Genomic DNA, 13,855 nt, shown 5'->3' with positions numbered 1-13,855 from the left:
CCTGGTTTGCAATTGGTTGGGAGAGGACTTGTGAGCACTGGAAGAGATTCCCCTTAGGGGGTGGGGCCATAGCTCAGTGGAAGAACATCTGCACGCTTGCGGAAGGAAGAAGAGTGCTTGCATTCTTCTCAGTGGAAGAGCATGCGTGCATGCATGCAGAAGGCCCCAGGCTCCCTCCCCTGCATCATCTCCAGGTAGGGCTGAGAGAGACTCCTGCCTAAAGCCTTAGAGAAGCTGCTGCCAGTCAGTGCGGACAGACAGTACTGAGCTAGATGGACCAATGGCCTGACTCGGTAGAAGGCAGCTTCCTATGTTCCCCTGAAATATCCTGACTGAGCCACTGTGGTGTACTGGCTGTGAGCTCTGAGCCACCAAGTCCCTGGTTCCAATCTCACCTCAGGTGGCAGGCAGTTATCTCACAGGCTTCCCTCTGCAATGTGGGGCTAGTAACATTGGCCTCCTCCTATACAAGGTTGTGGTGAGGAGTGCTGAGATAATATAGGGAAAGCACATTATAAAAACTGAGTCATGCCATTTGCAGCTATGGAAGGGTAGTTTCCCCCATGTCCCCAAATTTGAGGAATGGGTCTGTTTCCTTATCCACATACTTGTCACTTGCACCTGCCAGTCATCTTTCTTCTCCAACTAGAAAAGTGGCTCAGTATTCTGTGCTCCAGGTTTCCAGGCAGGAGGTCCTTGCTGATTACCAGGCAAACCCTCTTTTTCCCAAACTTCAGGGCCAAACTGCATGTTAGATGCATGCACCTTTCCATCCCCAAAATGAAAAGTAGCCAAAGTAGGCTGCAATCTGAGGAGGAGGAAGGGGTGGCTTTCCCTCTGACTATTTTTTCATTCAGAATCACCCCCTTCCCGCACCTACTTTTCTCCCTTCAGAATAAAATATATGGGGACCTTTTGTCTTTTCCCCTGCATGGAGAAAAGCAGCTGGGGCAAAAGCAGCTGAATCACAAACAGAGAGCTAGCCCAAACGAAAAGGGTCAAGCAGCCTTCTCCCATCTATTCCATACTGTGTGTCAAGTTTTTGGCAAAATTCTAAGTATACATTCAGACAAACAGTTTTGATAATCTGCAGCTAAACGGCTGCTGGATTGACCTTAATTATTGTACTACTAGCTGGGCTGGGCGCAGAGCATCTTCACCTCTAGTTCTCCCCCATTTCCCCCCTCTGCCGGTGCTGCCGCTGCTGTCCCTCCCCCCCCCACCCGGCACTCCTACCCCTGGTGCTGCTGCTGCCGGGCCGTCCTTCCTTTTGGCCAGCAGGTGGGCCAGAGAGGGAGGCTGTGCTGCCCTCTCCGCTGCCCGCCCGCTGCTGCCACCACCATCCCCCCCCCATTTTCTCCCGCCCCCCCAGTGCTCCTGACCCTGGAGCGCCTGCCTTTTGTCCGGCAAGTGGGCCAGAGAGGGACGCGGCCATCCCTCTCCGCCACCCGCCGCCACCGTTTTCTCCCCCACCCCGCTGTCTCCATCGCTATGTGGCAGCTTGCTCACAAACTCTCGCTAGGGCTGCCACACATGGGATTAGTGATGGGTACGCCTACGATAGCTAGCTAGCTAGCTAGATAGATAGATAGATAGATACTCACTCCACTACAGTAAAAATGGCCACTTCCTTAATCGGGATCGCTTCCAAGAGCCAATGGGCTGCCTCTTGCCCTGAGAGCCAGGCACCCTAACCCAAGCAGGCGCTTACCCTCTGGGCAGAAATGATGCCGTTTCCAGCCAGCTCTCACTCTCTGCCTTCTCTCTTTTGTTGGCTTCTAGATTCCCCCAAAGGGGTCAAAGCCTCCTTGAGCCCGTCCTCCAAGAACATCCGGGTGGGGGAAGCCGCCTCTCTGACATGCAGCGTCACCAGCAGCTACCCAGCCATCACGGCTTACCGGTGGCAGAAAGATGGGGTGGCCAGTGGAAACAGGGCCCTGAAAACCATCCCGAGTGTTGCCCGTGAGGATTATGGCCTGTACCACTGCGAGGCAGAAAATTCTGTTGGGGCTGGAGTGTCGGGAGGAGTGATGCTCTATGTTTTCTGTGAGTACCGAAGAGGCAGCATCATGTCTGATTGGGCAGGGCTGGCGGCCACCCAGGTGCTGTGGGACGAAAACTCCCATCATTCTCTTATTCTTTGCCAGGTACATAGACAGCGCTCTAGAAATAAGAAGTCAGAATAGTGCACAATGTTTTGCTGCTCCTTGGTCAGACATAATGTATTATTTTATTATGCTTATTTATTTATACAGTCATACAAGTGTTATTGACTGGTTTGTTTTATCCAGACATCGAGTCCTTCCCAAGGACCTGGGATGCCAGGATTTTATTGTCAATGGTTATAGATAGCATCGCAGAATATAGGCTGTTCCCAGTAAAGCTGCTTTTTGTAATTGGCTGATGGTGATTTCTGTGGCCCCTATGGTGTTGAGGTGCTCTTCAAGGGCTTTTGGAACTGCACCCAGGGCGCCAATTACCACTGGGATTATTATTATTATTATTATTATTATTATTATTATTCCCGCTCTTCCTCCAAGGAGCCCAGAGTGGTGTACTACATACTTAAGTCTCTCCTCACAACAACCCTGTGAAGTAGGTTAGGCTGAAAGAGAAGTGACTGGTCCAGAGTCACCCAGCAAGTCTCATGGCTGAATGGGCAGTTGAACTCGGGTCTCCCCGGTCCTAGTCCAGCACTCTAACCACTACACCACGCTGGTGTAGAGAGGAGGAGGGAGAGAGGAGAGCCAGTCTTGTGGTTCCAAGTGTGAACTGTCTCCTTTGCTAAGCAGGGTCCACCCTGGTTTGCATTTGAATGGGAGAGTGCATGTTGAGCACTGTCAGATATTCCCCTGAGGGCAGGGCTGGGCAAACGGCCCTCTGGATGTTGTTGAACTACAACTCCCACAATTCCCAGCCACAATTTAACATGTCTGACTAGGAATGATGGCAGTTGTAGTTCAATAACAGCTGGAGGGCCAAGTTTGCCCACCCCTGCCGCAGGGGAAGGGGCTGCTATGGGAAGAGCAGCTGCCTGCTTGCATGCAGGAAGTTCCAAGTTTCTTCCCTGGCAGCATCTTCAGATAGAGCTGAAAGAGACTCCTGCCTGAGGAGACCAGAGGAGAGCTGGTCTGGTGGTAGCAAGCATGACTTGTCCCCATTGCTAAGCAGGGTCTACCCTGGTTGCATTTGAATGGGAGACGACTTGATGTGTGAGCACTGCTGCAAGAGATTCCCCTCAGGGGATGGAGCCACTCTGGGAAGAGCAGAAGGTTCCCAGTTCCCTCCCTGGCAGCATCTCCAAGACAGGGCTGAGAGAGACTCCTGCCTGCAATCTTGGAGAAGATTCCCAAGAGAGAGACTCGCTGCCTGCCAGTCTGTATAGACCAGGGATTCTCAACATTGGGTCCCCAGATGTTATTGGACTTCAATTCCCATAATCCCCAACCCAAGGCCACTGGGGCTAGGGATTATGGGAGCTGAAGTCCAATCACATCTGGGGACCCAACGTTGAGAATCCCTGGTGTAGACAATACTGAGCCAGATGGACCAATGGTCCAACTCAGTATATGGCAGCTTCCTTTGTTCCTGTTTTGCCAGAAGTGCTGAGCTCAGTTTGCTCCACATATGATGCCAATAAGCCTGGCTTTTTCCTGCCCCTTCCTTAAAACCCCAGCTGCTGTGTTGTCAGTGAGTCCTTCTTCGAGCATAATGGAAGGCGAGACTGTCACGTTGACCTGCGACATTCCTGGGGAAGACAAGCAAGAGATCCACTACAGCTGGTACAAGAACAACATCTGGATCAAGGAAGGCACAGTCCGGAGTCTGGTGTTTCACCAGGTTGCTTTTGGAGACACTGGATATTACGCGTGCAAGGTGCAGAATGACAAAGGGAGCGAGATGTCCCAAACGATTGGCCTGACTGTCTTCTGTGAGTTTCCTTGCATGCTTTATGTTCACAGGAAATTTTTAAAGAATCTGGGGATATTACACACACTGTAAGGAAAATCCCGGCATTCTATGGCCAACTTCTTACATAAAACTGACTGGCATACATGTAATATTAAGGCTGTCACCTGATTTTAAAAAATCATATAAGTTTTTCTTGATCGGACCCTGTCGCACCTCCGATGACATCACTGGAAGTGCAATGGAGTCTGATTCCTCTCCCTCTCCAAACCTCTCCCTTTCCTGCAGACATCAGTGGCCCTGCGAACACTACATTTCCCAGAGCCAGTAGAGCCTGGATGGCTGCTGTAGCATCCCTCCAAGTGCCAGGAGGGGGGGAGAAGGCCCTCTCTTCTGCCAGTTTTCAAGGATGACTCGGTGGGGGGTGCAATTATCCCCCTGCCTCCTCGATTCTGTTTCAGAAATCCAACATGCAGGGCCCAGCTCACTCACCCATCAATGCACTCTGCCCCTTCTGTGCTCCCCGCTCAGTTTATTTTCTGGTGCCGTCACTGCAGCTATTGGAGCAGCAGCCATGTTACTGGTTGTGAGGAAGTGGGGTGGGCTAGCCTTGCCATGTCCCCCAGATTTAGGCTCCTCCAACCGGCTGCTAAATTTCACCCGGATTTACCTGGATTTCATATGTGCCGCACTTAGAGACTTGGGTAGCGGCAGGCAGTATACAAATCTGTCAAATAAATAAATAAATAAATAAATAAGCAAATTGGTTGCCAAATAATTTGCATAATATGCAAATTAGACCACCTGGATTTGGGAAGCTTGAATATGGCAAGGCTAATGGGTGGATGGTGGCCAGGAGGGAGAAGTCCTTTCCCAGGTTGGAATATTTGCTGAGCCAGAGGAGAATTCAGGGGGCATCATAATGCTCACCTCCCATGGTAGGTCATGGAGGACCATGGCAGATTCTGCTGTGCAGGACTAGCAAGTCTCTTGTATAGGCAAGGCTCTGGAAGATAGAATGCTAGTCATGTCGACAAAGTTCATACTTCCTGCCCCATGGTATGGATGTGTTTTCGCCCTCACTAATTCAGTCCAGAAAAGAGCGGCTGTCAAAAGTCTTAGAAACCATTAAAACGGAGAAGTCGACTCTGTTTACACATACAAATTAAAGACAGCTGGTGCCGGAGTCGTATGTCTGAAGGATGGTGCCTGTTTCGAGTTACATCACAGAGAACTACAAGGACGAATGAGGGGGGTGGATTTCTCAGCTTGGGACTGAAGTATAAAGTGAGGAGAGGTGATGCTGAATCCAAGCCATGTTTAAGTAGATCTATACATTCATGCTTGAAATGGGCTTACATGCAATAGCTCCTGTTGTCATCTGAAAACGTCGTCAATGTGCTGTTAATAGACTGGCTGTCTCGTTTCTTGTTGGGTGCTCCCTTGCTTTCCGTGGCCTCTGTGCAGGTCTAGAACGGCAGCACCAGAGCAAGGCCATCGCTGTCCACTGGAGTGTCTCCTCCTGCGCTGGCATTCTCAGCTTCTCTCTATATTGCAAACAGAGATATTCCAGGGACAGCCCAAGTCTCCAGAGCTCTCTCCTCCCAGGAAGGCTGACCCTGGAGCTTCCCACCCCTTAGGAAAATGAGGAGCTGTGAAGTCCTGCAGACAGGTGCCAGAGGTGGCAGGAATGCCTGTCCTGGCCACACAGCTCATAAGGCAGGGGTTCTCAAGTGTGGGTCCCCAGCTGTTGTTGGACTACAACGCCCATCATCCCCAGCCACCATGGTGAAAGGATGATGGGTGCTGTGGTCTAACAACACCTGGGGACCCAGCTTTGAGAGCCCCTGTCATCCGGTATTGATCCAATGATCTCCTTGCCTTGCACAGATCCTCCGAGGACTCCCTTGCTCAGCTTGTTCCAGGAGACCCAGGAAGGAAGGCTGGCCTTGGTTTCCTGCACTGTGGACAGCAACCCTCAGTCTGTCCTGAGTCTTTACCGGGACCAGGAGCTCCTGGCGACCACCAGCTCGCAAGCAGCCCCCAGCCAGAGGATCAGCATCAGCACCACCCGCAATGCCTTGAAGCTGGAGATCCAGAAGGTCATCCCAGAAGACGAGGGCGAATATCAATGTGTCGCAACCAACACCTATGGGAATGCCACCACCGTGAGATTCTTCGGGGCCCAAAGTAAGTGGAAGATGCCCCTTTAGACTACCACCAAGGCTTCAAGCATGGTTTTTAGAACAGTGTGCAGGAATGGAGAGGTGAAGAAGGGGTAGGGAATGGGCCTCTTCCCATGCCTTGTGTGGTGTAGAAAAGTGGACCGCAGGAAGCTACTCTTTACTGCATCCAACCCTTGACCCATCTGGCTCTGTTGTATCTCCACCAGGGCTGCACAACCCTCCAGCTGTTGTTGGTCTCCAGCTCCCATCACCCTCACCCTTAGTGGCCAAGAGTCAAGGATGATGAGCGCTGCAGTCCGGCTTAGGCAGAAGGGCCAAAATTGTGCAACCCGAGCCTACACGGCCTGGCAGCAGCTTCCAGCATCTAAGAAGGGGTCTTGCCCAGCCCTACCTGGAGATGCTGCCAGGGACTGAACCTGGGGACCTTCTGTATGCCAAGCAGCTCCCACCCCATTCTTAAAGCAGTGCGTAAATATTGCTGCCGTTCTTTAGAAAGGGTACGCCATGTGGCTTCCCAGAGTCACAACAAAGAGAAAGGTCCCTGCCCTGAGCAGCTTACAATCTGAGGGCCGAATGAGATGTTACATTAAGCACGTGTTTGGAAGAGACATTCTGGTTTTTAACATTCTTAAGAGAGGCTGAAGGGTCCCAATGCAGATCAAGACCACAGCATGGAGGAAGAGGCTTTTTGACCAGGGTTCCCTGTAATAGCGATTCCCAGATGGTGGTGACCACAGCCCCTGCAATCCCCAGCTAGGGATGTGCACACCCTGGTTGGTGCACTCCCAGGAGGCGGCAGCAGGGGGAGGGGGCTTTAAGGGTCAGGGAGGGTGCCCTTATCTTCCCTGTCGCTTCCCCCCCACCGGCACTCTCCCCAAAGCTGCTGGTGTGGGGCTGCTGCATACAACTCCCTGCAGCCACGTTCAGAGTCGTACCGGAAGTGGCTGACACACGTGTGCACATGGCACGCACATGCACACACACGCCAGCCACTTCCGGCACAATGCTGACTGGAGCTGCAGGGAGGTACGCAGCAGCCCCGTGCCAGAGGTTTGGGGGAGAGTGCCAGTGGGGGGAAAACAACAGGGAAGATAAGGGCACCCTCCCTGACCCTTAAAGCCCCACCGCCTCCGGACCGGCTCAAACGCCGGGTGTCCGAACCAGTTCGGCACTCCACAAAAAGAGCACCAGCCCAGTTTGTGCACATCCCTATCCCCCGCTGCAAAGGCCCGAGGACAACACCCTCTGGGAATGCCTGCCATGGAGAACCTGGGTCTCGAGCCACTACCCCACCTCAGGCTCAGTTGGATCTCACTCCCCACACCTGTCCTTTGTCTTGGGCGGGGAGATGCTGTTGGTGCCAAAGGCAGATTTTTTTCACCAGGATTGCAGCGTTGGGGGTGGGGAGGCTAGGAGCCGGCTTGGCCTGCATGTCCGCCCCCCCCCCCGCCACAGTATGGCTGCTATTCACACACCCCAGAGCTTGGCAGGGCATAGAGGACAGATTGGTCGTCAAGGGGCACTTGGAAGAGACTTGAAGGAAGAAGACCATCTTTGACAGCAGCGGTTCCTGGCCCTAGGCCCCCAGATGCTGCTGGACTACAGTGCCCATCCGGCACTGCACTACAATGGTCAAAAGCTGGGGGTGATGGGAGTTGTAGTCCAACAAGATCTGAGGGCCCAGGCTTGGGACACTCATCCTTCAGCGTCAAACCATCTGCTTCCTTCAGTTACAGACCAGAAGGGAAAGTCCCCTCTTGGGGCTGCCTCACACATGACAGGTTTTAGATATAGATGGTCACCTCCTTTCAGAAGTTCCACATGAGCCCAATTCAGACATTGTGCTGTACAAGTGTGCAGATGTCTGTACACTCAGACATGTGTTTGTGTGAATGACTGTACCTGCATTCAGTGGACCTGGATACAGGCCTCTCAAATACAGGGTACAGATAGGAAGTGTATTTCTGTACCTGTGTTCAGCACAACATGTGAATAACTGTACCTGTGTACAGATCTTTTCTGAGTGCACGGTACACTCATATGAGTGTTGAACCTAATGTGTGAATGGGGGTAAGGGCACCTAAAAATGTGAAGTGTGAATGCATACAAATATGAATACGGCGAATATTTATATACTGCTTTTCAACCAAAGTTTGCAAGTTCAAATGCAGCAGCCTAATGAGATATATCATATGGATACATATATACATATACATATACATATACATATACATATACATATACATATACATATACATATACATATACAGAGAGAGAGAGAGAGAGAGAGAGAGAGAGAGGATACTCCCATTTCAGAGGATGCAAATGGGTCGAAAATGGTGGTGACTGCCCCCCACCCCCACAGGAACTCCCCCCACCACACACACACACATACTTTTCACCTGTGGTCAAACATCTTGACAAATGTCTATTGATAATATAGTTACGAGGTCAAATACCTGTTTTGTGTACAGAAGGTTCCACATTTGATTCCCAGCATCTCTTGGGTAGCAGGACTAGGAAAAGCCTCTCTGCCTGAGAGCTGCTGCCAGACAGAGTAGACAATACTGGGCTAGCTGGAGGAAGGGTCGGACTCAGTAGGTGGCAGCTTCCTGTGCTCAGTGAGGGACAAATATGAACTTGCCATTCCAGATGTATTTGCTGAACCACACGAATTTGTCAAAGAAGGGACTACTTTCCTCTGCTTTCTCATTGTCCTCCTGCTCTGCTTTCAGCGGCCAGAGTCGTGGTCAGCCCCTCCACCGAGATATCTGAAGGCCAGCGAGTCACCCTGACCTGTGTGGCCACCTTGGGGCCCGAAGAAGGGACCACTTATACTTGGTACAAGGATGCCAAGTGGCTACAAGATGGAAAGGAGGATGTCCTGGTCTTCCCAGCCGTGGCCAGTAGAGATGCTGGGACATTTTCCTGCCTGGCCCACAACCAGGAGGGCAGCCACAGATCGCCAGCCGTCACTCTGCATGTGCTCTGTGAGTGCCCCTCTTCCTCCGAGCCGTCACTCTGCATGTGCTCTGTGAGTGCCCCTCTTCCTCCGAGCCGTCACTCTGCATGTGCTCTGTGAGTGCCCCTCTTCCTCCCAGCCGTCACTCTGCATGTGCTCTGTGAGTGCCCCTCTTCCTCCCAGCCGTCACTCTGCATGTGCTCTGTGAGTGCCCCTCTTCCTCCGTGCCCGCTTGAAGAGCAGAGAGCCAGTGTGCTCCAGAGGGCTTAGAGCAGGGGAGCCCAGCCCTGGGTCCCCGGATATTGTTGGACTACAACTCCCATCACCCCTAGCAAATTGGCCCTTGACTGGGGATGATGGGGGTGATAGTCTAACAACATCTGAGGGCCGGAAGTTGGGAATCCCTGACTAGTACGAGGGCTCTCGGAAATGAAGCCGTCTTGGCTTGCTGCTGGAAAGTCAGCAGTGAGAGGGTAGAGTGCATTTCTCCTGGCAGGCAGTTGTGGTCTGGGTGCCACCCTGCAAAAGGCCCTGTCCCAGCCAAGCCGCTCTCTGCCTTTCTAAGGGCCGCCAAAGGAAATCTTAGCGAGCAGGCAGGTTTGTATGGGCGGAGGCAGCAAGCCCGCTCTCAGGGGGCAGCCTCAGTCAGCAGCCGCTGAGGGCCTTCCAGAGGACCTGCTGCTGGTCCTGGAGACCACTCTGCACCCCCAGCCTCTGTGGGGTGGCAGTGGGGCAGCTCTCTCAGAGCATCTTTCTGGTCTGCAGACCCCCCGACGCTTCCTGTGATGAGCTCCTTCCTCGAGACGCAGGGAGGGCAGCTGGGCATCCTCCAGTGCACAGTGGACAGCGAGCCGCCTTCGGAGGTCGCGGTGTACAAAGGAGAGCTGCTCCTCGGCTCCACCAGCAAGGCCGGCTCCCCAGCTCTCCCCAGGGTGAGCCTGACCTCCGCGCACAACACGCTGAAGGTCACCATCAAGGACGTGATGCTGGAGGACGAAGGGCAGTACGTGTGCTCCGCCCAGAACCGCTTCGGAGAGTCCAGCTCCACCCTGGACTTCACTGCGGAGAGTGAGTAGGGGAGAGGGCCCCATCGGCAAGCAGCATGTGTGGGGCAGAGGGGCGGCCCCTTCAGGAGGTGAGGCAATTGCCCCCTCAGGTGTCCGATTACTGGGGGGGGGCTGCCATGGCCACCCCAGCAGTTCTTCAAGACTGAGCTGACCCTGCCCAGCTTTGCCAGGAGCTTTGCCTCTCCTCACAGACCTTGCAAAGCTGTCAAGAAGCCCCAGGAGGGCGGAGGAGGAGGGGGCTGCTGCCTGATGGCCTCCTCCTCTCCACCGGGGCCCCCAAGCCACTTTCAACTGCTCTTGCAAGGTGGTTGGGTTTTGGAAGGGGGCTGGGCCCCTCCAGGGCCTGGGACAAGGCGGCAGCTCAACTTGGGTGTCGCAAAACCTGGGACCAGCCCGATGGTCAGAAAAGCAGCTCAAGTCATCAAGAAGGCAACAGCATGACCGTGTGTTTTGGCCGCCAGGAAGCATTTCTTACCCAACACTTGTCGCTCCACCCTGGACTCCCTCCTCCTCTGACTCGTCCCTTGCTGCCTCCTTTAGCTGCAAGAATAACCATCACACCATCCCCAGAGGTGCGCGAGGGTGAGACCGTCCGGCTGTCCTGTACAGTAAGCGGCAATTCCTCAGCCCTGGCCAACTACACCTGGTCCAGAAATGGTCTCCAGCTCCCCGAGGCGCCTGGGAATTCCCTGGAGATCCCGCACGTGGCAAGAGGAGATGCCGGCTCTTATTCCTGCCGGGTAGAGAATCCGCCAGCCAGCAGAAGCTCCACTCCCGTGGCCCTGTCTGTGCTGTGTAAGAGTTTTCCAGTTTTCCCTCCCCAGTTTCCTTTGAGATGCTCTCAAACTGGACATTAAGTGACTGTTTGTAATTTGGCTGATATCACTTCATACCACCGCATATGCATGTCGCAAGTAGAGACCCTAGATACCTACCTAGAGATGCTCATCACACCACATGGCAAAAACCAGGGCTCATTCTGCAACCAGAAGAGTTCAGTGGGAAACCCAGGTTTGTCCCTGCACACGGTGTGAAAAAAGCTTTCGGGCCAAAGATGTATTGCAAGGGTATCACTGCTTGTTTGCTGCAAAGCCTGCCAAGTGCGGATGTGTGGATTTTGTCCTCCCTCGCCCGCAGGACCGAGCATCCAGGCAATGGATCCCTCCCTAAGTGGGCAAAGCGGTGCCTTTGAGAGTGCTGGCTCTTTCCTCTTGAGCAGGGAGAGAGCCGCTGCTGCCCGTATTCCTCCCTCCCGGGGCTGCTCCTTTCAGTTTCTTTTTAGACTGCTAGACCGTTTCAGAAAGAAAGAGAGCTCCCCATTCCTTGCGCTTTGCAAAAGGCTTGGAGAACTTGCTTTTGGTTGAGAAACAGTATATAGGCATTCCAAATATGAAGCGGTGATCCTGTGTGCTTCTTCTGTTTCAGATCCTCCTGGGACTCCTCAGGCGGCCGTCTTCATGGAGACGGAGCGAGGCAGGGTGGCCCTCTTCCAGTGCTCAGTGGACAGCAACCCGCCTTCCAAGCTAGTTCTGTATAAAGGGGGGGAGGTCATCGCCTCCAGTGGCTCGGAGAGCAGCGTAGCCCCCCAGAGGGTCAGCGTCACCACGGCCCACAATGCCATGAGAGTGGAGCTGAGAGGCATTGTGCCGGAGGACGGGGGCAGCTACAACGTCACGGCTGCCAACCCATATGGCTCCAGCTCCAGGCTGCTGTTTTTCCGCGTACAGAGTGAGTGTGCTGCCCAGGTGTAGGAGTGGGCCAGCCAGCTCGGTTCGTGCCGGGCTCCACACCGAACCGGCTCAGTTCGACAGGTTCAGGGTCGAACCGGAATGGCCTCAGCCGGTCTGAGTTCAAACTCAGCCAGGCCCGGTTTGAACCAAGCTGGTTCAGAGCTCTACTGGTAAAGGGGAATCCAGTGAGGATTACTGGTAACCGATATTCACTAATTAATATATTCATACATGCAGTTCTACAGCTGTGTCTGTATAAGTGCTTTCCAGTTCGCCTTATTATTTTTATTTTTATTTTTTACTGCTCTTCCTCCAAGGAGCCCAGAGTGGTGTACTACATAGGAACACAGGAAGCTGCCATATACTGAGTCAGACCATTGGTCTATCTAGCCCAGTATTGTCTTCACAGACTGGCAGCGGCTCCTCCAAGGTTGCAGGCAGGAGTCTCTCTCAGCCCTGTCTTGGAGAAGCCAGGGAGGGAGCTTGAAACCTTCTGCTCTTCCCAGAGCGGCTTCATCCCCTGAGGGGAATCTCTTGCAGTGCTCACACATCAAGTCTCCCATTCATATGCAACCAGGGCAGACCCTGCTTAGCTATGGGGACAAGGCATGCTTGCTACCACAAGACCAGCTCTCCTCTCCTACATACTTCAGTTTCTCCTCACAACAACCCTGTGAAGTAGGTTAGGCTGAGAGAGAAGTGACTGGCCCAGAGTCACCCAGCAAGTCTCATGGCTGAATGGGGAGTTGAACTTAGGTCTCCCTGGTCCTGGTCCAGCACTCTAACCACTACACCATGCTGGCATCATTAGTCTATGAAGCTATTAATTTTACTCTGCAAATTTGTCTCTAGCCCAGTGCCCCCATTTGCACCCAAATTCCAAGCTTCCTGTGATTTTTTTCCCTCCGGAATCTAGCAGCCCGAGTTCTGGTCACGCCATCCCCAGAGCTGCTGGAAGGAGATCCTGTCACCCTCACCTGTGATCTGATGGGAAGTGCTGTGGACGACTCCACCTTCTCCTGGTACAGAAACAGCAAGCACCTCCCGGAGAGGAATGCCAAGGAGCTCACCTTCCTACGAATAACCAGCGGGGATGCCGGATACTACCACTGCAAGGCCCACACCCCGGAGGAGACCGCCATCAGTGTCTCCCCAGCGGTCAGCATAATTGTCTTTTGTACGTGGTGCTTCTTTCCCATCTGTTGCTGGAAGCAGATTCCTCATCACAACTGGGGGCTTAGGCTTAGTGGTACCAGGAGGGCGGCCAAAAGCTTCATGGGAAAGGTGGATTTGAAGGAAGCCATGAGAAGTGGCATCAAAAAGGAATCCTAGGAAGTGGTTCCAGACATAAGGGGCAGCAAGGGAGAAAAGGCAGAGATTTGACGGAGCTGGAGACTTCTGGATGGTGGAGGGCAGTGTTGCTGAAGGTCAGAGACAGGGAAGTATCAGGGTGCCAAGATAAGGGAGGCACTGGCTATTCTCACATGACTGGGAGACGGGGAGAGCAGGGAGGGTGTGTGGGGGAAAGGAAGGGTTGGACCTGTTGGAAATTCTCTGTGGTGAGAGAATCCCTTTTTCATTATAGCAGAGTGAACAGAGACACAACACAGCGGTAGATTAGTTAGGCATGCGTGTATGCTGAGAGTAAAGTAACTTGGAGCCAATTCATAGTTTCAAATCAATATATGAGGCATTTATTAAGGAACTCCATTCTAGATAGGAAAGTGAGGAGTTAGGATCTCTAATCTATCTATCTAGCTGGATGCGGATGGATTCTGCATCCTCTCTGCACACATGGTGCAGGGAGAGAGGCTTGCCATGTTGCAAGGTAGAAGGGCAGGTAGGGAAGAGAGAGAGAGGAAGTTAGTCCCTGAGATTAGCAATCTACATTTCAAACGGATAGTATCAGAGCAGTGGAGAAGGGATGACCAATGTCTTGACCCTCTAGCCCTCTGACTCACTAGTCTGTCCTCCACTGTCTGAGACAAAGAGACAGTGCAA

The 13,855-nt window shown here is 53.0% G+C and overlaps 1 protein-coding gene across 1 annotated transcript in view; it reads left to right on the top strand.

The window, feature by feature from the left end:
* SIGLEC1 (sialic acid binding Ig like lectin 1) overlaps window positions 1-13,855 on the top strand; it is a 46,238-nt gene that overhangs the window by 15,005 nt on the left and 17,378 nt on the right. Inside the window, exons 5-12 of the mRNA XM_053256722.1 lie at window positions 1,783-2,046; window positions 3,677-3,931; window positions 5,800-6,099; window positions 8,831-9,085; window positions 9,823-10,125; window positions 10,665-10,919; window positions 11,550-11,852; window positions 12,771-13,031. Of these exons, the coding sequence (XP_053112697.1) occupies window positions 1,783-2,046; window positions 3,677-3,931; window positions 5,800-6,099; window positions 8,831-9,085; window positions 9,823-10,125; window positions 10,665-10,919; window positions 11,550-11,852; window positions 12,771-13,031 (2,196 nt within the window). The remainder of the gene's footprint in view (window positions 1-1,782; window positions 2,047-3,676; window positions 3,932-5,799; window positions 6,100-8,830; window positions 9,086-9,822; window positions 10,126-10,664; window positions 10,920-11,549; window positions 11,853-12,770; window positions 13,032-13,855) is intronic.

This window comes from Hemicordylus capensis, chromosome 5, assembly GCF_027244095.1.
Source record: "Hemicordylus capensis ecotype Gifberg chromosome 5, rHemCap1.1.pri, whole genome shotgun sequence".
NCBI classification, from domain to species: Eukaryota; Metazoa; Chordata; class Lepidosauria; order Squamata; family Cordylidae; genus Hemicordylus; species Hemicordylus capensis.
Note: the sequence above shows the minus strand (reverse complement) of the source record. Positions and strands in the feature narration are given on the sequence as shown.